Here is a 23,625-nt window from a genome sequence, read left to right as displayed (position 1 = left end):
GGTCTTGGGGGAATGTCTTTTCACACTCATGTTTTGCTTGTATTTTGTTGTATTTTTTTGTCACGTCAACATCTACCAATGCAATAGGAATGTGTGATCTGATCATTTGTGTTCAGGACCTCAGAGGACCTGAACCTGACCTCTACTTTTGGGCAAAACATGCTCAGTGACAAGTCCATCGTCAGTAATGACAGCGGTGTGCTTATGGAGTCTGTGCTCAGTTCTTGCCTGTTAAAACTGCAGGTTGAAGACTGACAAGACTTTACGAAGACCTGTTGAACATGTTCACTCAGTGTTCCTTTGATTCAAGGTTTTTGATTGTGGTGTGATGGCTAATATTGGCATGTCTGATTCTGCTGCTGCTTGGTTTTAGGATTCGCTTTCAGAAAGGACTGTCCAGCAGGAGGTGCTGCAGGGCTCGAAAGGAGGAGTGTGTTGAGGTCTAATGAGACAAAAACTGATTTGAGATGCAAATGAGCCTTTTATTGAAGCAGGAAGTCATGAAAGAAAAGCGATTCAGAGCCATTTGTTCAGGTGTCAAACATCTGGACTCATGGCATGATTTAAATTTGAATTCAAACGGTTAAATGTTGTGGCATTAAAGAAGAAAAAGTGGTTGGAGAGGAATCTTTTAGACAGGTTGCACTGTTGCCAGAGAGCAGGCTCAGCTCGGCCACCATCACAGCTCTCAGTGGTGGAAATACAGGTACAAGGTGAAACTTCCACACGGGCTGCTGGCTTGAGTGGTCTCCTTGATGCGGGCCCCGACCTCCTTGTACTGCTTGACGGCTCGCTGAGTGATCAGCCCCATGCCTTTTACGGGGCGATTCCCATCCTTCTTGTACCACAGGAACACCTGGTTTCTTCCGGTCCCCTTGTTCAGATCCATGTTGACCACGTCGTGTCCTTGTTGTTGGATGTTGTTGTACTCGTCATCACTGGTGGAGACCTGCAGATCCTTGATGGCTTCCTGCTGGTCGGTGGTCTTGAGGTACCAGATGTAGACCCGGTCCCCGTTCACAAACTTGTTGGTGTTGTCGTCCATCCTGGTGTAACCTCTCTGAAAGAGGTCAACGTCACTCTTCCAGGTGGAGGTGGCAGTGACGTCCCTGATGTAGACTGGGACTTCTCTCTCCACCCACAGGTAGACCCAGTTTCCTCCAGCGTGATGGTTCAGATCACAGGTCAGCCTCTCCCAGCCGAATCGAACCCTCTGGGCTTCGTCGGCGGCGTCTGTGGAGACGTAAAGGTCTTTGATGGCAACATCAGCATCTGTGTCACCCTTGTAGTACCACAGGAAGACGTTGGCTCCGCTTGTTCCAGCGTTGAGGTTCTTGTTGACCTTGCGGTACCCTGCATCAGAAAGGCCCTTTGCCATGTCATCAGTGTAAGAAAACTGAATCCTGGTGAGAGCCTGGCCTTCACACTCATCTTTGTACCAGAGGTGGACTTTGTTGCCTCCTGCTCCTTTGTTCAGGTTGACTTCATCCTTTCTGAAGCCATTTGCACGGAGCTGACTCTCTTCAATTTCATTCAGGGAAACGTCAATCTGAGTGATCGGCATGTTTGGTTCCTGCATCAGATCAGAAGAAAAGGTTCACGAGTGAACATCGAGTCAAACAGAATGTGAGGAAACAAAGATGACGTATCAGAGTTCAACGCTGTGTATTGTATGAGCTCTGTCAGTGTTTCCTGTTTCTCTGCTGACTCTACCACAAACTGTCCTCTTGAGGACAATAAGCTCCACCTGGACCGTGAGCTTGATGTGAACGTACAAACTGTGAAACATCAAACTGCTTCATTATATTGCAGACAAGGATCATTTTTAAGACTTTCACATCTCTGAAGAAGATCCTGGACCCGCATCAGGTTCCTGGATGTGGCTGGCCACCGCATGCGAGGAAACAGGACGAGTCAACATGGAGGAAAGGAACTTACGTGAAGACAGACTGTGGCTGCTGGTCTGAAGTCTGCTGTATGCTGCTGGTCGCTGCTGTATGCTGCTGGTCGCTGCTGGATGCTGCTGTTCTGTCAAAGAATCACCTGTCTTTATATAGAGACCGACACGTGGATGTTGATTGCCAAATGACCGCCCATATCCGTGAAATTCTGCAGAAATCCCTGTGAGTGATGCAACACTGCCATCATTCAGTCCCACACAGTTATCAGTACTCACCTCCTTGTTCCACACATTCCATCGTCGGTTATCAATCAAGTCGATTTCACAGCTGACAAGTGTCGGCTCCTTCTCTTGGCCTGTTTTTTTGTGTCTCGACTCAACATACATGTCCTGTCCACAAGACAAACAGTGAGAGTCACGGTGGAAACAAGATGCGAAGAAACTCCAGAGACAAAAGCTAAAGCAGACCTGAGAGGACTGTGGCCGTCAACTGGACAGCAGACACGTGGAGATTCGTCAACGTGGACGCAGAAACCGACACTAGCCGAACTGATATGAGCTTATTTTCAATAAAAACATTTGTCAAACGTGAAACTGATCAGATGTGTGAAGATGTGCTGAACTTTATCAAACTCAACCTGGGAGATTCATACTGTCAGCTGGAGGAAATAGAACATCGATGTCCTCTGGACCCCAACTACTCAAGTTAGAGTCTTTCCAGCGGGGCCAGTGAGCTGAGGATGAGAGTGGAGCCAGAATCAGCTGAGAGGTCCAGGTCGAAGATCAGCTGAAAGTCAGAGGTCAAAATACGATGTTGAATAAGCATATTTGGATGCCTGGTCACCAAGTCCTTCAAATTTATTGTGAAATTCCAGTTAATACAGCAGCACTGATAATTCGTCTCCGCTGGTGATTCCACAGAATCCCTTATCTCTGAATGCTCTGAGTTGATTACACGTCAGTCCAATGTTTTCAGTTTGTGTTGAGTTCAGTCTTCCATATTCGGCCTTGTGTGACTGTCAGGACGCTTTTGAATCCAGCTCTAGACGTTCAGTGTCACAGTGCTTCACGACTGCGGAGGTTTTTAGAAACGAGGACAGCTGTGAGTTTGAGCCAACAATTATTAGTTATTTGTGCATACTTATTAACATTTAGTGTGTGTGTGTGTGTGTGTGTGTGTGTGTGTGTGTGTGTGTGTGTGTGTGTGTGTGTGTGTGTGTGTGTGTGTGTGTGTGTGCGTTCTTGTATTTCTATCCTTGTTGGGGCCAAATGTCCCCACAAGGATAGCAAAACGTGGAACGACGTGCCTTGTGGGGACCTTTTTCCGGTCCTAAGTAGGAGAAACAGTGTTTTCTTGACCATGTTGTTGTTACTGAAAAAAGTAAAAGTGCAAAAACATTTCTTTAGGGTTAGGCTTTGTTGTGGTGTGGGTTAGGGTTAGGGTAAGGGTCAGGGTTAGGGGCTAGACATGAATGGGAGTCAATGGACGGTCCCCACAAGGATAGAAATACAAGACTGTGCGTGTGTGTGTGTGTGTGTGTGGCGCTAGGGATTATGTTTTGGACACTATGCACCAATAAACTGACTCAAAAGCCTCAGTCTCATGTGTCCAAAGACCATTTTCCCCACAGACTGTGGTGCATCTCTGACTCTTGTCAGGGTTGTTTTGTGTGTTTTTCTTTTGTCTTCTGGTCTTCTGTCATTTTGTGCTGTCCTGCTTGGTTCTGGACTCCTGCTTGGTTTGATATTCACTTGATTAAATCCATAATGATCCAGATCAGTCTGAATGTTTAGACATATCCTGTGTTGATTCTCTTACATCGTGTTCAGAGTTTCTCATGAGCTCCCATCTCGTGTGAACCATTAAAAACTGCATCTCCCCAATAAGTTGCTCCAGGGAAGTTTTGTTTCGATCATTTTCTGTGCCACCACTTTCTGGGCAGTGACCTCAGTCTGGACACCCCAGTCAACATTTGGTTTCAGTATCTTCCACTATAAAGTGTTGAAGTCATTCCTGACTGACTGTCCTTTCAATTATTGTGTGAAATTCCACCACTCTGTGCTGAAGGAGTTCATTTACATGCTCAACCATTTCAAATAATGAGTAACATATTTAAATGTGTTTATTGTTTATTGTTTATTTATTAAGATCCCCATGAGCCACTGAATATAAGTCTCTATTCTTCCTGGGGTCTAAACTCATCTTAAACAAAGGCAAATACATCAACTCATTCGAAAGAACAGGATGCACATACAGCATGCATTCAGACAATACAACATGGCACCTTCACACCTTCACAAAGACAATCAATAACAAACAACACAAACGTGTGTGTGAATATGTTCAGCTTTTAACGCTCCCATGCAGCACTGAACTGCAGTGAACCACAGACGTGACGCATGAAGCTGAATTTATAGTGACTGATGCCTTTATTGCAGAGATTGCATCATTTTTTGCTGAAGGGCCGACAAACTCAGAGTTGATATGGGGGGTCTCCCTCCGATTGGTCTTGCTGCAGACAGGCCTCTCAGCTCTGGCTCTGAGCGGACTGGTTCTCTGGGGGGTCCTTGGTGCAGAAGTCTCTGATCTGGAGGTGACTGTAGATTCAGACCTGAAATTCAACAACCACATGAAGATGAGAGCAAAATCAGCTCAGATCCATCTGAAAAATAAAGCATGAAAGGATTTCTGACCAACCGAGCTTCAGACAACTGTGTTCATGTGTGTTTTTCCAGTGGTCTGGATTCCTGAAACGCGACGTTTCTCTGTGTCATTCTAAATTCTGTCAGACGGCTGCAGCTCACCCAGAGCCCTCTCATCACATTATACCTGAGCTCACAGGATTGACTTCAGCCTCTGGTTCATAAAGTTCTAGATGGTCTGGAGCCTGAATACGTCTCAGATTTACTGAAAGAATATGAAGCCTTCAGAGTCTGAAGTCCTCAGGAAGAGCTTCACTCGGTGTTCAGGGTCAGACGAGGTGAAGCAGGTGTAAGTTCCTCCACTCCTCACTTGAGGAACACACTTCCTGCTGATCCTCTCACTTCTTCTGAATCCGGACTTAAAACCCCTTTATTTGCTCAGAATTTCTAGAAAATGCTAAAATTGAATTCTACTTCGTGTGGTGCTTAGACCACCTACGGGCTTCGCTATTGGAACCCTCCTTTGGCGCCAGCCAGACACTGAGACAGATCAAAAAAGTTGCCGCGCCAATCAGGCCCGGGCGCTGGCACACGCCCTGCCCCGCTCCAAGGGGATATAACCGAGCGGCTCACTTCTTCTTTCTCAGCCCGATAGAGCGTTCCTCAAAGACAAAGACAAAGACAAAGACAAAGACAAAGACAAAGATGGACAAGCCGGCCTGAACCGAGTCGCCTTCCGGCGTGGGGCCCCTCAACTGCCGCGGCTGCGGCACACCGCTGCTCGAACAAGACCGGCACGTGTGCTGCTTCACCTGCCTCGGCTGGCAGCACCAAAGCCAGCGGACTTCCTGCCCAGCCTGCCTCGCTCTCCCGCTCGAAGAAACCGAGTGCCGAGCTGCCTCTGTGGGTGCCGTTTCACCGGCTTCCGCAACCAACGAGATCGGCGGTGACTTTGCCGCCACTCCCCCCGCCTTCACCAACTGGGCCGATACGGGTGGGTACCTGCAGAGCTGTCACGACTCTTCCAGCTCTGGGAGGTCCGAGCAGCACGATGATTCCCTGTTGACTGTATCCAGAACTAGCCGTCTGGGCACACGCTGTGAACCTGTGGAACATCTTACGGCACTGTTTACCACCGCTGTGGACCGCACCGGGTTGGCGCTTCCACCTCAGTTTCCCGAGCCGGCACCGCACGACTTTGCACTCGGGTTAGCGATCCAGTCCTGGGCCAGGTCCCGGACTGCGGTTCTATGCCCTGCCGTGCCGTCTTTCCAGAACAACGTGCAGCGTGATTGAGGTACGCCTCTCACCGCCAAGAGACTGGTAAAAGGCTACCGTGAGTACTGCTGTGTGGATGACTGGCCCTGTGTCACCGGCGTCCGATCATCAAGGACTCCGTGAGACTCTGCCTGTTGCCCACCTCCACTCCCTGGCCCGGTGATAAGCCCATGCTGCCCTCTGAGAGAGACAGGTGCATGGCTTCCTTTATGGACCGCTGTTATGCTAACGGAAATCAGGTATTTGCGTTGGCTAACAATATGACATTCCTCCTAGGCTCCATTGACAAACTCTGCTACGAGCGTTCAGAGTTGTCACCCGAGGACATTGCAGAGATCCAGAATACAGCCGAGGTCCTGATGAGGATGTGCCGGGCCATCGCGATCGACGGAGGATGTGCCATGGCCAGCGCTCAGCTCGGTATGAGACACCTGTGGCTTGGCCTCTCCTCCCTCGCGGAACGGGACCAGAAAGGTGTTTTGGGGTTGCCCCTTTCTGCTGCCTCCCTCTTCGGGCCCGATATCTAGGTCATCATCAGTTCCACCCCCCACCCTTGGTAGCCTCTGGAGCGGCCTTCGACCAGCGACGCATCATCTCCATCTCCACTTCGTCGAGGTATGGGGCAGATGTTGGAGGGGCAAGTGGGTTTCTGCTTCAGTGCAAGTTAGTTTTTGAACAGGCTCTGGAGGAGTTCCCTACCGATACGTCCATTGCTCAACTAACCTTCCAGACTCACGGGCGCTAACCTCGGCCTGAGCCATCATCGGAAGTGCCGCGTTTGTGAACTATTCCTTCTCCTGTTTCTTATCTGAGTTTAAGAGGGCCTTTGACCACACTGAGGAGGGGGATTTCTCCCGACGGCTGCTGACAATGAGACCTGGAGGTCGTTCCATTGCCAACTACTTGGTGGACTTCCGGGTGGTGGCTGCCACAAGCGGGTGGAATGACATAGCACTGTGTGGAGTGTTTTTGTTTGGGCTACGTTCGGAGCTCCAGGCCAAACTGGCACGCCGAGAGGATATAAGGACGCTTGACGATCTGATATCCCAAGCGATTAGGCTGGATAACTGCACCCAGGAGGTCTGTCCAGGTAAAAGGCCGCAGCCCGCCACAGAGCCCCGACGTCCACAGTTGGGGAAGACCCAGATGCCATAGAGGTTGGTGTTGCCCACTGGTTTTTCATATGCATTATTGCACTTTATCTGGTATTATTGGTTCACTGAGTATAACGGTATATATGTTTATTTGGAACTTCTGCAATTGTCATTACATTCGTTATAGTCAGTTTCATTTTGATACATCTCAGGAAACCCGTGTCACGTGACCGCCCGGTCCACGCCAAGCTCGGGGTGTGGTCTTGTTATGTAGCGTAGGTCCACAGCCGGTTCATGGCAAGCTGGCGTGTTATCAGTTATCAGGCTGTGGCCTGCAGAAATGTGATCGTGGCGAAGACGTTGGACTTTTTCCTTGTTGACATTTGTACAAAAAACCCTTTTAAAACTGAGCTCAATATAAAGACTTCAAGGGACTACGGACTACGGTGTTCATTTCGAAGGGGCAACATTAGCCGTATCCAGCTCACTGTCTTCGGGTCTCGGGGGAATGTTTTTCCACACTCATGTTTTGCTTGTAGATATGATGTATTTTTTATCACGTCAACATCTACCAGTGTAATAGCAATGTGTGATCTGATCATTTGTGTTCAGGACCTCAGAGGACCTGAACCTGACCTCTACTTTTGGGCAAAACATGCTCAGTGACAAGTCCATCGTCAGTAATGACAGCGGTGTGCTTATGGAGTCTGTGCTCAGTTCTTGCCTGTTAAAACTGCAGGTTGAAGACTGACAAGACTTTACGAAGACCTGTTGGACATGTTCACTCAGTGTTCCTTTGATTCAAGGTTTTTGATTGTGGTGTGATGGCTAATATTGGCATGTCTGATTCTGCTGCTGCTTGGTTTTAGGATTGGCTTTCAGAAAGGACTGTCCAGCAGGAGGTGCTGCAGGGCTCGAAAGGAGGAGTGTGTTGAGGTCTAATGAGACAAAAACTGATTTGAGATGCAAATGAGCCTTTTATTGAAGCAGAAAGTCATGAAAGAAAAGCGATTCAGAGCCATTTGTTCAGGTGTCAAACATCTGGACTCATGGCATGATTTAAATTTGAGTTCAAACGGTCAAATGTTGTGGCATTAAAGAAGAAAAAGTGGTTGGAGAGGAATCTTTTAGAAAGGTTGCACTGTTGCCAGAGAGCAGGCTCAGCTCGGCCACCATCACAGCTCTCAGTGGTGGAAATACAGGTACAAGGTGAAACTTCCACACGGGCTGCTGGCTTGAGTGGTCTCCTTGATGCGGGCCCCGACCTCCTTGTACTGCTTGACGGCTCGCTGAGTGATCAGCCCCATGCCTTTTACGGGGCGATTCCCATCCTTCTTGTACCACAGGAACACCTGGTTTCTTCCGGTCCCCTTGTTCAGATCCATGTTGACCACGTCGTGTCCTTGTTGTTGGATGTTGTTGTACTCGTCATCACTGGTGGAGACCTGCAGATCCTTGATGGCTTCCTGCTGGTCGGTGGTCTTGAGGTACCAGATGTAGACCCGGTCCCCGTTCACAAACTTGTTGGTGTTGTCGTCCATCCTGGTGTAACCTCTCTGAAAGAGGTCAACGTCACTCTTCCAGGTGGAGGTGGCAGTGACGTCCCTGATGTAGACTGGGACTTCTCTCTCCACCCACAGGTAGACCCAGTTTCCTCCAGCGTGATGGTTCAGATCACAGGTCAGCCTCTCCCAGCCGAATCGAACCCTCTGGGCTTCGTCGGCGGCGTCTGTGGAGACGTAAAGGTCTTTGATGGCAACATCAGCATCTGTGTCACCCTTGTAGTACCACAGGAAGACGTTGGCTCCGCTTGTTCCAGCGTTGAGGTTCTTGTTGACCTTGCGGTACCCTGCATCAGAAAGGCCCTTTGCCATGTCATCAGTGTAAGAAAACTGAATCCTGGTGAGAGCCTGGCCTTCACACTCATCTTTGTACCAGAGGTGGACTTTGTTGCCTCCTGCTCCTTTGTTCAGGTTGACTTCATCCTTTCTGAAGCCATTTGCACGGAGCTGACTCTCTTCAATTTCATTCAGGGAAACGTCAATCTGAGTGATCGGCATGTTTGGTTCCTGCATCAGATCAGAAGAAAAGGTTCACGAGTGAACATCGAGTCAAACAGAATGTGAGGAAACAAAGATGACGTATCAGAGTTCAACGCTGTGGAGGAAAGGAAGACTTACGTGAAGACAGACTGTGGCTGCTGGTCTGAAGTCTGCTGTATGCTGCTGGATGCTGCTGGTCGCTGCTGTATGCTGCTGGTCGCTGCTGGATGCTGCTGTTCTGTCAAAGAATCACCTGTCTTTATATAGAGACCGACACGTGGATGTTGATTGCCAAATGACCGCCCATATCCGTGAAATTCTGCAGAAATCCCTGTGAATGATGCAACACTGCCATCATTCAGTCCCACACAGTTATCAGTACTCACCTCCTTGTTCCACACATTCCATCGTCGGTTATCAATCAAGTCGATTTCACAGCTGACAAGTGTCGGCTCCTTCTCTTGGTCTGTTTTTTTGTGTCTCGACTCAACATACATGTCCTGTCCACAAGACAAACAGTGAGAGTCACGGTGGAAACAAGATGCGAAGAAACTCCAGAGACAAAAGCTAAAGCAGACCTGAGAGGACTGTGGCCGTCAACTGGACAGCAGACACGTGGAGATTCGTCAACGTGGACGCAGAAACCGACACTAGCCGAACTGATATGAGCTTATTTTCAATAAAAACATTTGTCAAACGTGAAACTGATCAGATGTGTGAAGATGTGCTGAACTTTATCAAACTCAACCTGGGAGATTCATACTGTCAGCTGGAGGAAATAGAACATCGATGTCCTCTGGACCCCAACTACTCAAGTTAGAGTCTTTCCAGCGGGGCCAGTGAGCTGAGGATGAGAGTGGAGCCAGAATCAGCTGAGAGGTCCAGGTCGAAGATCAGCTGAAAGTCAGAGGTCAAAATACGATGTTGAATAAGCATATTTGGATGCCTGGTCACCAAGTCCTTCAAATTTATTGTGAAATTCCAGTTAATACAGCAGCACTGATAATTCGTCTCCGCTGGTGATTCCACAGAATCCCTTATCTCTGAATGCTCTGAGTTGATTACACGTCAGTCCAATGTTTTCAGTTTGTGTTGAGTTCAGTCTTCCATGTTCGGTCTTCGGTGTCTGTGTGTGTGTGTGTGTGTGTGTGTGTGTGTGTGTGTGTGTGTGTGGCTAGGGATTATGTTTTGGACACTATGCACCAACAAACTGACTCAAAAGCCTCAGTCTCATGTGTCCAAAGAGCATTTTTCCCACAGACTGTGGTGCATCTCTGACTCTCGTCAGGGTTGTTTTATGTGTTTTTCTTTCATTTTCTGCAGTCCTGCTTGGTCCTGCTTGGTTCTGGACTCCTGCTGGGTTTGACATTTAGTTTATTAAATCCATAATGATCCAGATCAGTCTGAATCTTTTGACACATCCTGTGTTGATTCTCCTCCTCATGTTCACAGCTTCTCATGTGCTGCCATCTAGTGTGGACAGAAAATATTTGCTCCAATAATCCCACCATGCAACAGAAACTGGTTCTGCTCCTCCTGTCTGTTGAGAGTGTGTAATAACAGCTGATGCTTCCAAAAACCTAAATGTTTTGATTTAGTAATTGAAAAAGAAACTATGCACATATTTGGTAAATATGTGGTAAAGTGGATCTAAACCCTGCAGCAGAAGACGAAGATGACATAGACTGCATAGTTTGTGTTTTACCTTCAGGTCAGCACATCTACAGATAAGTGCAGAGTTACTCAATGTGGAGTCCGGGACAGAACTGGATCAACAATTATTGTATTGATAAAGGATTTTCTTAGTCTGGCAGGTACAGAGAGACTGAGTGGCCATGAAAAACTGCATCTCCCCAGTGAGTTGTTCCAGGGAAATTTTGTTTCGATCATTTTCTGTGTGTTTTCTGTGGGGTGCAATCATCCGTCATCATCCATCATCCATTCAGTTCTGTGAAACTCCTGTGTATATGTTTTGTGTTCCTAACATTTTTCTATGATATTGTACAAATGTGTCTGTCTTAACTTTAATTGTATCTGTCTTAGATGTACATGTAAATTATATTTGATTTATATCTGTTAGTTTATGTCTGTTGTTTAATTATATCTGTCTTAAATTTATATTTAAATTATGTTTAATTTCATCGGTTAGCTTGCATCTGTTATTTAATTATGTCTATCCTAAATTTATATTTGAATTATATTACATTTTTCTTTGTATGGTTAGGCTTTGTAAATTTTCACATTCCACATTTCTATTCCATTTCTATTTCTTTTTTTTTGTGCTGCTGGAACGCTGCATTTTTCTGCTGTGGGGCAAATAAAGGACTTTCAATCGATCCAAATCAATATAAATTATTCAAATGTCGCTGTGTGATAACATGAGACAAGGCACCAATCAATTTTGATTTAGCATTTCTACATTTGCAAAAGAATAATGAAACATAAGTATGACAATAGATATCTGTCTTCCATTTAATGATCAGGACTCTATGGCTGTAGCGCTGTCACGTCACGTGACTCACTTTGCACCAATCAGGTTCCTTCTCTCTGAATGAAGACGTCATTTAGAACTTCCCTGACTGAGTTTGCGACAATGTATCGTTTTAATGACGTCATCATCTAATTTGACCTAGATATGCAAACGAGCCTCTGTACGAAATTAGAAGATGACGTCATTTAGAACGTTCCTAAGTGAGGAGTTGGCAACAATGTGTGTTTTAAAGGTATTTTTTTAAACGCTATGAAGTGCATCATATTTAATTTAATCATTAAGCATTTTATGTAAATATTAACATTATTTCAAATGATGCACTTTCATTTAAATCATTTTGACACTGTAATATGTAAAACAACTCACCATTTCAATTCGATTCAGCACCAATAAGGTTCCTTCTTTCTTTGCACAAACTTCATGTCGGCTCAGGTGGTCATCACAGGAGGAAAAACCAGGCTGACAGCAGAATTCTTTTCTCTGAAGGTGACTGTAGATTCGGACCTGAAATTCAACAACCACACGAAGGCGAGAGCAAAATCAGCTCAAAATCCATCTGAAAAATAAAGCATGGAAGGATTTCTGGCCAAACGAGCTTCAGAGAACTTTGTTCATGTGTGTTTTTCCAGTGGTCTGGATTCCTGAAACGCTGCGTTTCTCTGTCTCATTCTGAACTCTGTCAGATGGCTGCAGCTCACCCAGAACCCTCTCAACACATTATACCTGAGCTCACAGGATTGACTTCAGCCTCTGGTTCATAAAGTTCTAGATGGTCTGGAGCCTGAATACGTCTCAGATTTACTGGAAGAATATGAAGCCTTCAGAGCCTGAAGTCCCCAGGAAGAGCTTCACTCGGTGTTCAGGGTCAGACGAGGTGAAGCAGCGGTTAGTTCCTCCACTTCTCATCTGAAGAGCACACTTCCTGCTGATACTCTCGATCACTTCTTCTGAATCAGGACTTAAAACCCCTTTATTTGCTCGGAATTTCTAGAAAATTTTAAAATGTAATTACTATCACAATAAAGCTTTAACAAACGGTTCTTCTCTTCAATGCCTTTTTTGAACGTTTTTAATGTGTTTCCTGGTAAAGCTCTCTGAACTGTCTTGTGCATGAATGCTGCTGAATCAGTCTATGATAAAGATGCTGTGCCAAACCAAACTGAGCCAAAGGTTCAGCCAGGGGTGCATCCAGGGGGTGGCGAGTGGAGGCCACTGCCAGCATGGATTTATTCGATTTGACTGATTATATTTCAAGAACACAAACACTCCGGGTCAAAACTGTAGTTTTAATGGAATATCAAATCATATCAGTGTCATAAATTAACATAGTTATCTCTACTGACAGGTGAAAATAATGATGCAGCTCACAGACACTGCAGAGACGCTGATTTCAGTGGAGTGTCCAGAACACAGTGGAGCAGGAACTGAGGACTTCTTCTTCCCTGCCGAGACCTCTCTCCAGATGTGAAGATTTAGGTCTGGTTCAGTCATGTCCAGATGTGGAGGTCCAGTTCAGCCACATATGGCTGTTTCCTGGAGCTGCTCTGGGAGACAGACAGATGTTTCCAGGACTGCTGGTTTGGGTTGTTAAAATGCCTGTGTAATGTTGTTACATTAAAGTTTGTTTTTCTGTCCTCCTGTGTTGTGAACTGTAATGTTCTTGTGAGAATTATTATCAAATGAGAATTTTTTTTTTGTCATTTTCAGATCTGGTTTCTTCAGTTAAGTTAAACTTGTAGAGGCTCATTCTTCATGTCTTCACACAGTCGGCATTAATCAAGTTTTACCTTCTAATTCAAGCCGGTGAAATATGATTTATATTGCCACAGAAACAAGCATCCAGATTCTCGGGTACTTTTAATTGTTGTAGAACATCAAAAATCACTCATTTAGCGTTTATTAGGCAGTTTATTTTATTTGAACTCTCGGAGTCAGATGAAGAACAAAACGCTTTCAGATGATGTTGAGCTGCAGCAGCCTGCCCTCCAGTGGACATCAGTGGTATTACATCTTCCTCAGGAAAACAAACTCAGACAATTTAAAACAAATATATGTAGACATTAAATGACATTCATGCTAAGTACTAACCTGCAGATTCATTTGATAGAATCTCTGTCAACTTTTTCAATCAAGCACTGGTAAAGACACGATGGAGCATCCTCCAGAAAATCATGACTCCTTTAAGACAGGTAACAGGTTAAATGGAATAAAGTCCTCCAAGTAATATAATCAATTACTTGATCCACTGCTGGATTACATTTCCACTAATAACTCAGGAGACTGTTATCATGTGTTATCATTAGTTAAAGTATCATTACAAAATCTTTATTTCCTTGAAATTGCATTTCTTCCCACTGGAATTGTCCAATATTAATATTGTCTGGTTGATCTTTATTACTGTCAGGTTATTGTGCCACTGTCATGTGTCACGTCACTAAAAGCCCTTAATAACAGGGATACACAGATATGAACATTTTTGACCAGTTCTAATATTCTATATTGATTGCTAATACTTACTGATATTGATCTCAGCATATAAACAAGGTTTCTAGGATGATTTTTGTAAACTTTACACTATGCAAACACTGAATATGAAGCAATGAATTTCTTTATTTTCCAAAACTTTAATACAAAATAATAATTAGTAACAGTAATTAATTAAAACACTAAAACTTGCATCTAGTTCCTCCAGGAAAGTTCAGTTAAATCACAAATCTAAATACTTTGTCAAGGTTTAATGATTCAGTCTATTTCAACTCAAATCAGTCAAATAGGTTAAATCAGAAATATCAAAGCATGTCCTGACCACATCCTCACTGATCAAACTTATTGATAACAGACACTTTAGCTTCAGTTGTAAAGTTAAAGGGAATGTTCAGACACTGAAGCAATGCTTTGAGGAAGCAACCAGAAAAAGGAAAAAAAAAAACAGTTGCACACTATTTTTTCTTTATTCTGTTAAAGTTCAAACCAATAAGAGTCAAATCAACTCACATCCCTGAAATCAATGAATTAAACTCATCAGAACCAGGACTGAACAAGAATATGATTTTGCACAATGCCCAAGTTAAATCAACCCAAACCAACCTAAACCAACTCTAACCAGCCCAAACCCCCAATAACGCTGATTAGGTGGAAGGAAATATCAGCTTTATTGATCGCCGCGATACTGAAGAGTCAGGAACAGATCAGAGTCCGGAGTGTGGGAGACGGACATGTCCTCCTGTTTGTTGCACATCAGCCACGAGAGGTCGAGGTGTCAGAGCCCCGCTGACCCCCCCTGACCCCCACCCGGCCTGTTTTTGCACTCAGCTGCATGTGCTGCAGCTCCATCAGAGGCTAATTAACATAACAGGATCCGCAGCGATCTTCTGTCTCTACGCGGCTCCTGTTACACTTTACGGCCTCCTCGGCGGGACACGCCCAGCAGGACGCTGCTGCGTCTGGATTTGTCCTTCTTACGCCGGACCGCGAAGCCCGGATTGAAGACAATCTCACAGAACATCCAAGTGTCACGAGAGGATCTGAGTGTGGAATCATTCCAGGTGTGTGTCGGTGCACCAGGCCTCGAAACACCAGCCTGAGAGCCGACAGGAACAGGAAGGAGAAAACTTCTGGAGAAAACAAACCCTCAAACAGCAGGCCGAATTCCCCTCAAACACACATGGAAGCTCTTCAGAGAGCTTTACAGGCTGGAACACCTGGAACGCCTCACATCGCTCTGGACCACCGCTGCCATCATGGAACCTGCTCACAGATCCACGGAGAACCTTGATGGAACCTGCTCACAGATCCCTGGAAGTCTTCACTTCATGCTTCGAAGAAAACAGATGATATCGAGTGTGCAAAGAGCCAATGGAGTGTTTTCAAACAGTCGGATTCAATTCATGATTTATGAAAAAGGAACGTAAAGAGAGCAGATTATCAACTCATGAAGAATTAAATATGCTGGAGAACAATTTTCTCAACCCTTCAAAATGTCTATTTAAAAACAAATTTGTGAAAAAATGTCAATCTGGTTTGCTCCCTTCCTTCATGTGACCTTTTCCCTCCAACCTCCACCAAGTGTCCCAAACCATGTCTTAATAAACTCAATAACCTCCCAGAAGAAGGAATCAAAGACTCGTCCAGGGCTGAAACCGGAGGGTGGTGGAGGTGGGGGTCGCCAGGGTTTGTAGTGGTCACAATTTGGGGGGAAAGATGGTGGAGTGGGGGCCCCTAGAGCCCCCCCAGAGCCCCTCTGGACCCCCCTCCTCTCTGTTACTTCTTAATGAGCCTGTGGACACAGACAACACTTTTCACCTGGAGGGTCCGGCTCTGGATCCTCTGCCTTCCACTTCAAAGCATTCCTGCAGGGGAAACGGCAGTCGGGGGTGGGGGGTGGGTGGGGGGGGGGGGGGGGGGGGGGGGGGGGGGGGGGGGGGCTGCTGCTCCTAACCCACCCCCCCCCCCCCAATAAATTAAGACAGAGGGGCAAATAAAGCTGCACCTGCAAGGCCTGACGTCTTCACCCTGCACACATGGAGCTGCAGTTAACACACACACACACACACACACACACACACACACACACACACACACACACACACACACACACACACACACACACACACACACACACACACACACACACACACACACACACACACACACACACACACACCATACCTATCATGATATTTATTTTACAGGCTGAAAGCTGAGCTGGGCCTGTTAATGAGGATTTAACAACCTAAAAGAGAAGGACTGCACAGGACTGCCATCTTCATCATCATCGTGATATTAAAATGCAGAATATAAGAAAATAAACTGCAAGAAATGTCTCCATGCATTCTGCATTTATTCCCTGCAAACTTAGAGCAGATAAATACAGAAAAATGAAGTGATGTTGAAAAAAAAAAAGCACAAATATCTTGACATTAATGGGTAGAATGTAGTAAAATAACTGCAACAAATCCTGTCCAGATGTATTGTGCATCCATGTTCTGCAATATGAAAAAACACAGGGAAGAAAAAGCTTTTTTTCAACAAAAATGTGCAAATTTCTTCATCAATTTTAGTTATATCAAGAGTTCAATGTTCCCATTCATTATGAATTCAAGCCCTGAAATTTAACAAAACAACAGAATCTTAAATATGATTGAAGAATGCACAGATATCTCAAGATCAGCAGAAAAAAGCAAAAGAATTGCAACAAGTCATGCCTATGTCTTGAGTGCTCTCTGCAAATAAAAAAAACAAACAAACAACGTTTTTATTATAGTAATTATAAAATAATAATAATAAAAAAATTTCCAGCATTGCATTCTGGAGAACACACGGATATCAAGGTGTCAACAATGCCTATTTTAGCAAAACTGTGACTGGAATTGTGTCTCAGAGTTGTTGAGCACCCCTGCAAAATCTTAGAAATGGAAGAAAATGCGCAAGCAATATGAGTAATTGCTAAAAAGTCTGCAATGTATGACCAATTCCTGCAAATGCAAAAGAACAGAATATTGAATATGGAAAAAATCTCATTATTTCACCACCACGCTCAAAGAATCCACAAATAAATATCAGCAGCAAAGTAAGTGGAGCAGGTCTTCTCCCCTTATCGATGAACAGAAAAAAAATAATAGAAGGAAAGAATAAATACGATTGAAACAGAACACAACTGTGCAGATTATGAGCCCGTGGTTTGTACATATGCAGATTTATAATAACAGATGCTTAAATTTATAGAGAAGAGCGATTGTTTCACAAATAAATAAATAAATAAATAAATAAATAAATAAATAAATAAATAAATAAATAAATAAATAAATAAATTGCAAAAGCATCGATCTGAAATGCTTCAGTCAGTCAGCAGGTGAATTCCAGATTCACTGAGATTAAAGGAAAGCGGGAAACTTCTGGCTGACAAGGAAAAATCAAGCGGATTTTTGATGTGAGTTTAAAACATGCGTGAACTTAGTCGGTTTGATTTTCCTGTGAAGGTTTGTGCTGAACTGTCCGGTTTGTGCTTCAAGCAGAGAGCCTGGGCCCGCAGCTCTGCTCCCGCTCTGCTGTTTCACCTCATGTGCACGAGCTCAGCTCACACGCGTGTCCGCTCGGAGCGCGAGATCCGAACGCAAACTGGGAAACACAACCACGAGTCAAAGGTCAGGAGATCAAACCTCACCAGAGGCTGAACAAATTTTGAGACGCAAATGTGTTGTGTTTTCCAAAGGTTTTATTATTGGTGGAAAAAAAGAAAACAAAAAGAAAAAGGCAGGTCTAGAGCGGGACTCCAACCCGCAACCAGCTTTCCAGATTCCAATTAAGCCAATTAAAGAGGCAATCCCCCGTCATTGATAATAATAATAATAATAATAATAATAATAATAATAATAATAATAATAATAATAATAATAATAATAATAATAATGATGATGATGATGATGATAATAATAATGAGAGCTTGAACAGCTCTGTTCTATAACATGCAGCACATGAAATTGTCTTTATTTTCAAAATGTTTCAAAACATCTGGATTGCATCCAAACCACAGATTAGGAGAGACTGCTGTTGCAGGATTAACACTTTTCATGGACAATAAATCCGTTTGACAAAGTCAAGTCAACTCAGTGTATATCTACCAATTAGATGACTAAAAAAGGGGAAATAATACACCTCTGTCTGTGTCCTTTCACTGGAATTTCTTTCACTAGAATTGGACAGAAAGAAGTATAATTAATAAATGAAATAAAATATAATAAATAAAAGTAAACGTAATAATAAAATATTAAAACTCTGCTCTTGTTTAAATTTTGATAATAATCAACAGTCCGTCAGATGTGAGCATTTTCATTCAAATTAACCCTTTCTAGTCAATCAGAACATCTTCAGCAGGCTCCGCCCACTTTACTATCCTCCGGCGATCCTATTGGTCGGCGCGTGTGCGGCGGCAGCCAATCAGGGGGCGCGCAGCGGCCGCCGCGGACACTGATAGGCGCGGCGCTCCGCGTGCCCGCTTCACACCAGCGTGCGCAGCGTGAGAGGCGCGAGCTGCGCTCCAGACCCTCCATCTGCGGCTCGTGACGCACAGAGGACGCTGCGCTCTGCGGGAGGAGGTAAAGCCCCGATCGATACAGCTCTCCCCTGATCAATGCAGCTCTCTGACGCTTCACTTTCTTTACAATTCAAACCATCCATCCAGACCTCTCAGCGCGCGCTGCTCAGACTGCAGACTTGGCGCTAAATTGAGAAAAATCCAAACTTTTTGGACTAATAAATAAAGCGGCGCGTCTTCTTCACGCCAGGATGGATTCAGTGTTTCACTAACTCCACGTTTAAAGCTTAACCTCTCTCTTTATCCTGAAATTTGTCTGATTTCTTGTAAATTTCTTCTGAGCCGAACCTCCAGTCAGCGCAGACGCTCTTGTGTTTTCCTGCTTATTTCTCTTTAACGACCACTTTGGTCAATTTAAAACAAAACGACACAAGGCGAAAGTTCAGCGCGTCTGAGTTTATCTGGAATATAAATTATCTTGGCGTTTTGCGGATGGATTAAAGATCAAGTAGAACACGTTCATTTCTTTTCTAGATTTGTTATTTAAATCGAAATAATGCTGAAGATCCTGACAAAACTATTATCTTTCCCTATAAATAGTTTTTGCTGTGTTTCGATTCATTTCATCCTTTTTGCGCATAAAATTCTCCCTCTATTTATTGAGTTTCTACAGTGAATGCAGGATTACAAAAACAGTTAAATGAAGAAACTGATGTTTTGTTCGTTGCTCCAGAGGGAAGCTCGGAGCCCCCCCGCTTCGGGACATGTCGGACGGCGGCGGCTGCGAATATGAGATCGACGTGGAGAGCCTGGAGGCGGAGGGCGACGAGCCGGCGGAGGCGCAGCCCGACGCGCAGTGCGCGGCCGCCGCGGCCGGCCTGCTGAGCCCGGGGGACCAGAGGAAGCTGAGTCGGACCCCGAAGTGCGCCCGATGCCGCAACCACGGCGTGGTGTCCTGCCTGAAGGGCCACAAGCGCTTCTGCCGCTGGAGGGACTGCCAGTGCGCCAACTGCCTGCTGGTGGTGGAGCGGCAGCGCGTCATGGCGGCGCAGGTGGCGCTCCGGAGGCAGCAGGCCACCGAGGTCAGCACCCTCTCATAATAATAATAATAATAATAATAATAATAATAATAATGATAATCCTAATAATGATAGGGCAATCGGCTCCTCCTATTATTATTATAGTAATTTCTTATAATAATTATAATAAATATTATTACATGTTTCGAGCAGTAATGCAGGTTAATTAAAAGTTTTTGCATAAGTTTAAAAGCCGTTTGTCATTTTCAGCACATTTTGAGACAATTCAAAGTGCTCCACAAAGCCAAAGAAACGCGTCAAATTACATTACATTTATTAAAGATATGAGTATTCAAAAGACAAAAGGAAATTAAACAGGAGAAGTTGGGAATTAAAATGCATTTAGAAAAGTGAGAAATTAGAATAGTGATGAGATCTGGATCGATTCCGAAAGTGATTTATTTTAAAGAGAACGAGACTACTTTCTGTTGCATCGCTTTGTTTTTCAGAGCTGATTAAAACGTAGCAGTTAAACATCTTATTGCGCCTGTAATTACTGTGAGTTTTTCCACTTTAATTTTAATTCCACTAAATTAAATGTTTTTTTTGGTGCCACTACATATTTGCCCCTCCTGCTTTGTGTTGGAGGTTTATAGTTTTTTCTATTCATTCATTAATTTATTTATTTTTTACAGAATCATTTTCAGTGAATGTTGTGATGTTTTAATGAAACGGCATCATGTGAGGAGCTGAATAAGTGTCTTAAACTTAAAGTAATTATTTAGACACGTTATTTGACTTTTTTTTTTACTACTAAACCAAAAGTAGCTGGAATATAAAAATGATCAATATAGCCTGATTTTGCTGTCAACTTTGTTTCACAGGATTAATATATATATATATATATATATATATACATATATATATATATATATTTATTCTTTTTTTTTTTGAATGATGATTTATATTATAATGAGGCCTTTTGGTGAACTTATGCTATTATGACCTGGAAGTTGAAATATGTTTAAGACAGTTTGAGCTTCATAAATGCAAATCAAAATTGTCCCTTTTTAATTGAAACTCTTGAGAAGCTTTTTATCTAGATTATGCTGTGAACCTTCAGAATATCTTCTGAGATGGTTTCTCCAGCCGTTGGACTTTGTGTCAGATGATCATCATTATCTGAAGGAAATGTCTTCCTCTGGCTGAGCGCCGCTCCGCTGCACCACGCGTTGAATTAAGCCTTTATTATCTCAGCCTTTCCAGTGACGGACGGGCTCCACCGTCTATACAGACCGCTGCACACGGCGATCAGGCTCTAAGCCGTTTAAAGACAGAGTTTAACCGAGAGGCAGCGCCGGGACTCATGTTTCAGGAGGATTACTGCCGTCAGGGTGCCGGCCTCATGCCGTCAGGCCGGCCTTCGCTGGAAGTGAGGATCATCCTGACCGCCGCCGGCCTTCTGCTTCTTTCACAGGACAAGAAGGGAATATCAGGGAAGCCGATGCCGTCGGAGAGGAGGACCATCTACCAGAGACACATCCGGCCGTCCACCATGCTCGCCAAGAGCATCCTGGAAGGTAACGCCGCCTCGTTCTGAGAGCAGACAGGTTTAAAGCACAGTTGAGCCGATGCCTTCCCTGGCTGGATGTACTGACCCCTGGTCTGACTCTGGTCGTCCCGGCAGGATACCGTCCGGTGCAGGCGGACCCCTTCCTGTCAGCCAACCCGCTGCTCCCGCCGCCGCTCAGCGACCGCATGAGGAAGAGGCGGGCCTTCGCCGACAAGGAGCTGGAGAGCATCATGCTGGAGCGCGAGTACAAGGAGCGCGAGCTGCTGGAGGGCGGCCAGGGCCTCTTCCCCGGCGCCGTGGTGCATCACGCCGCCGAGTACAACTCCTACAAGACGGCGTACTCGCCGGCGGAGCCGCCGTCCAAGGAGCTGTGCGTCCCCGGGTTCCTGGGCCCGGGCCGCCTGGAGCTGCCGGTGCAATACCCGCCAGGCCCGGCCAACGTGGAGCTCATCTCCTCCAACGTCAGTGTGGCCACCACCTACCGCCACTACCCGCTGCAGGCACCCCGCGGCGGCTTCGTGGTGTGGCCCCGCGGCGCCGCCGGCCTGGGCGACGCCCTGCTGTACCAGCAATGCCTGTTCAACGCCACGGCCGTTCAGAACCGGAAGCCGGGCGCCGTGTGGGAGCCCAAGGCCATGCCGGCCGAGAGCCAGCCGCCTGAGCAGGAGGCCGCCGCCGCCGCCGGCCCGCAGGACTCCTCCAACCCCCCCAAAGCCCCCGCCGGGCCCAGGGAGCGCTCGGCCTTTGCCCCTCCTAAGAGGGTCTTCGGACACACATTCCAAGGCGGCACAAATTCCCAGAACTCCGGCCAAGTCCCCGGCAGGCCGGGCAGGGACGGCACCAAGCCGCCGGCCAAACTGAACTCCTTCCACTCCCTCGTCCAACACTCGTCAGGCGAGAAGGCGGGCGGTGCGCCAGGGCCGGACCCCCGGGCCCCCTGCTGCAGGGAACTGTTAGAGGAGACGGCCCGCCGGTTCAGGGAGGGCTCGGCCAGGGACGCCGCTGACCGCTACGCCAAGGACCTCCTGTCCAAGCAGGCGTCCGGCGAGGCGCTGTCCTTCTCCGTGGAGGCCATCCTGAAGCGGCCCGCCGCCCCCCTGAGCCGAGCATTCCACTAGCCCCCGCCACTCTCTTGCACTATAGACTTCAGGTGGGCCGGGACTCGAACCCTCCATCTCTGAACCAACATGGAATATTTATGTCCACTATAGAATATTTTACATGTGCATGTTTTCATAACTTTATTCTTGAAGGTATTTGTCTCCAGTTTTCCTTGTGTCAGTAAACTCCATTAGACCTTCGCAGAAAAGTCTCTGCTTTCATTTGAAGCCGAACTGAGAGCAGCTTTAGTTCAGGTCTGATTAAAACTACACACCTCCCTCACCAGCTGGATTCACTCTGTCATCTGCTGTTTATGCTCCGTACTGAGAAATTAGAATGATAGTAACTTCTAGACTTTTTTAATATATTTGTGTGTGTGTGTGTATCAGAACATGTGTAGTGTTTAGAACTGCAGAAATGACCAAAATCAAACAAATTTCAACATTAATGTCATTTATTCTGGATTACTGTGGAGATAGAAGCACTGTGGTTTGATCCCACACTTTGCAACTGTTCAACGGTCTTATTGCCCTTTTTTCCCCCTCAAGTACCCATACCAACCTTTAGCTGCTAGCGTATCGATATGAGAACTTATTAAAAGCCAGGAGGATCAGACCTTTAATACAGAACGACCGAAAATCAAACAAACAAACCAACAGTTTAAGCTGATCTTCAAGTCATTCCTTTCTCATTAAGACTTCCCTGACTGAGTGTCTGTGTGTGTGTGTGTGTGCGTGCGTGCGTGCGTGTGTGATTGTGTTGTGGGAGTACTATGATTGGATCTATCCCGATGGTGACGGGGTGACTTTCATCACAGAGCGTTTCTGTTGGATGTACAGCTGGCTCTAATGTGTTCAGTCCTGCTTGTATCACACAGTAAATATGTTACAATGACGACTCCACTGTCTCATGTCCTACATATAAAATCCTCTGTTATCCACATGTCATCTGATGGAGTCTTATTTATGTCTCACAGTGGGATTTTTTTTTTTCACATTGTATATCTATTAATGCATATTCATATATATATATACACACACACACACACACACACACACACACACACACATATATAACTTATTACAATTTCTTTTTTATCTTTATCTCTGTAGTTTTTTTCTGTGCTATATCCTGCTGCAACATTTGCAGTTTTATAAACGGATTATTATTAAAGGAATATCTAGTCTCACTAATATAATCTAGTTTAACCTCATCCAACTAATGTTCTGACAGATCTAATCTAATGAAACTAATCTGTACTAGCTAATCTTATTTTGCATATGTAATCTGATATGATAAATCATGATCATTTTAATCTAAGCTGATCTAATCGAACTGATCTCGTTGAAACAAATCAAACTGAATCAAACTAATCCCCTTCATTCTGACCTATTCTAATTCCATGAGTTTAAAGAACACCTCATTCTGAAGCTGTTGGTGTGGAGCTGCTG

General features: G+C 45.2%; 3 protein-coding genes across 3 annotated transcripts; 1 reads left to right on the top strand and 2 right to left on the bottom strand.

Moving 5' to 3' along the window:
* Positions 1 to 688: 688 nt before the first annotated feature.
* On the bottom strand, positions 689 to 1,987 carry LOC115384444 (uncharacterized). The gene is made up of 2 exons (XM_030086720.1): positions 1,939 to 1,987; positions 689 to 1,573 (listed from the first exon to the last, which is right to left on the bottom strand). The coding sequence occupies exon 2, from the start codon at positions 1,562 to 1,564 to the stop codon at positions 689 to 691; it is 876 nt and encodes a 291-aa protein (XP_029942580.1). The 5' UTR covers positions 1,565 to 1,573; positions 1,939 to 1,987.
* A 6,112-nt stretch (positions 1,988 to 8,099) lies between these two features.
* LOC115384454 (uncharacterized) lies at positions 8,100 to 9,144 on the bottom strand. The gene is made up of 2 exons (XM_030086728.1): positions 9,096 to 9,144; positions 8,100 to 8,984 (listed from the first exon to the last, which is right to left on the bottom strand). The coding sequence occupies exon 2, from the start codon at positions 8,973 to 8,975 to the stop codon at positions 8,100 to 8,102; it is 876 nt and encodes a 291-aa protein (XP_029942588.1). The 5' UTR covers positions 8,976 to 8,984; positions 9,096 to 9,144.
* A 9,295-nt stretch (positions 9,145 to 18,439) lies between these two features.
* Positions 18,440 to 23,074, top strand: LOC115384456 (doublesex- and mab-3-related transcription factor 2-like). Its single transcript, XM_030086733.1, has 4 exons — positions 18,440 to 18,542; positions 19,215 to 19,563; positions 20,978 to 21,080; positions 21,188 to 23,074. Exons 2-4 carry the CDS (start codon positions 19,246 to 19,248, stop codon positions 22,189 to 22,191), a joined length of 1,425 nt encoding a protein of 474 aa, XP_029942593.1. The 5' UTR covers positions 18,440 to 18,542; positions 19,215 to 19,245; the 3' UTR covers positions 22,192 to 23,074.
* Positions 23,075 to 23,625: the final 551 nt, after the last annotated feature.

The sequence above is a fragment of the Salarias fasciatus genome, unplaced genomic scaffold (assembly GCF_902148845.1).
Source record: "Salarias fasciatus unplaced genomic scaffold, fSalaFa1.1, whole genome shotgun sequence".
Lineage (NCBI taxonomy): Eukaryota > Metazoa > Chordata > Actinopteri > Blenniiformes > Blenniidae > Salarias > Salarias fasciatus.
This window is presented reverse-complemented; position numbering and strand designations above follow the sequence as displayed.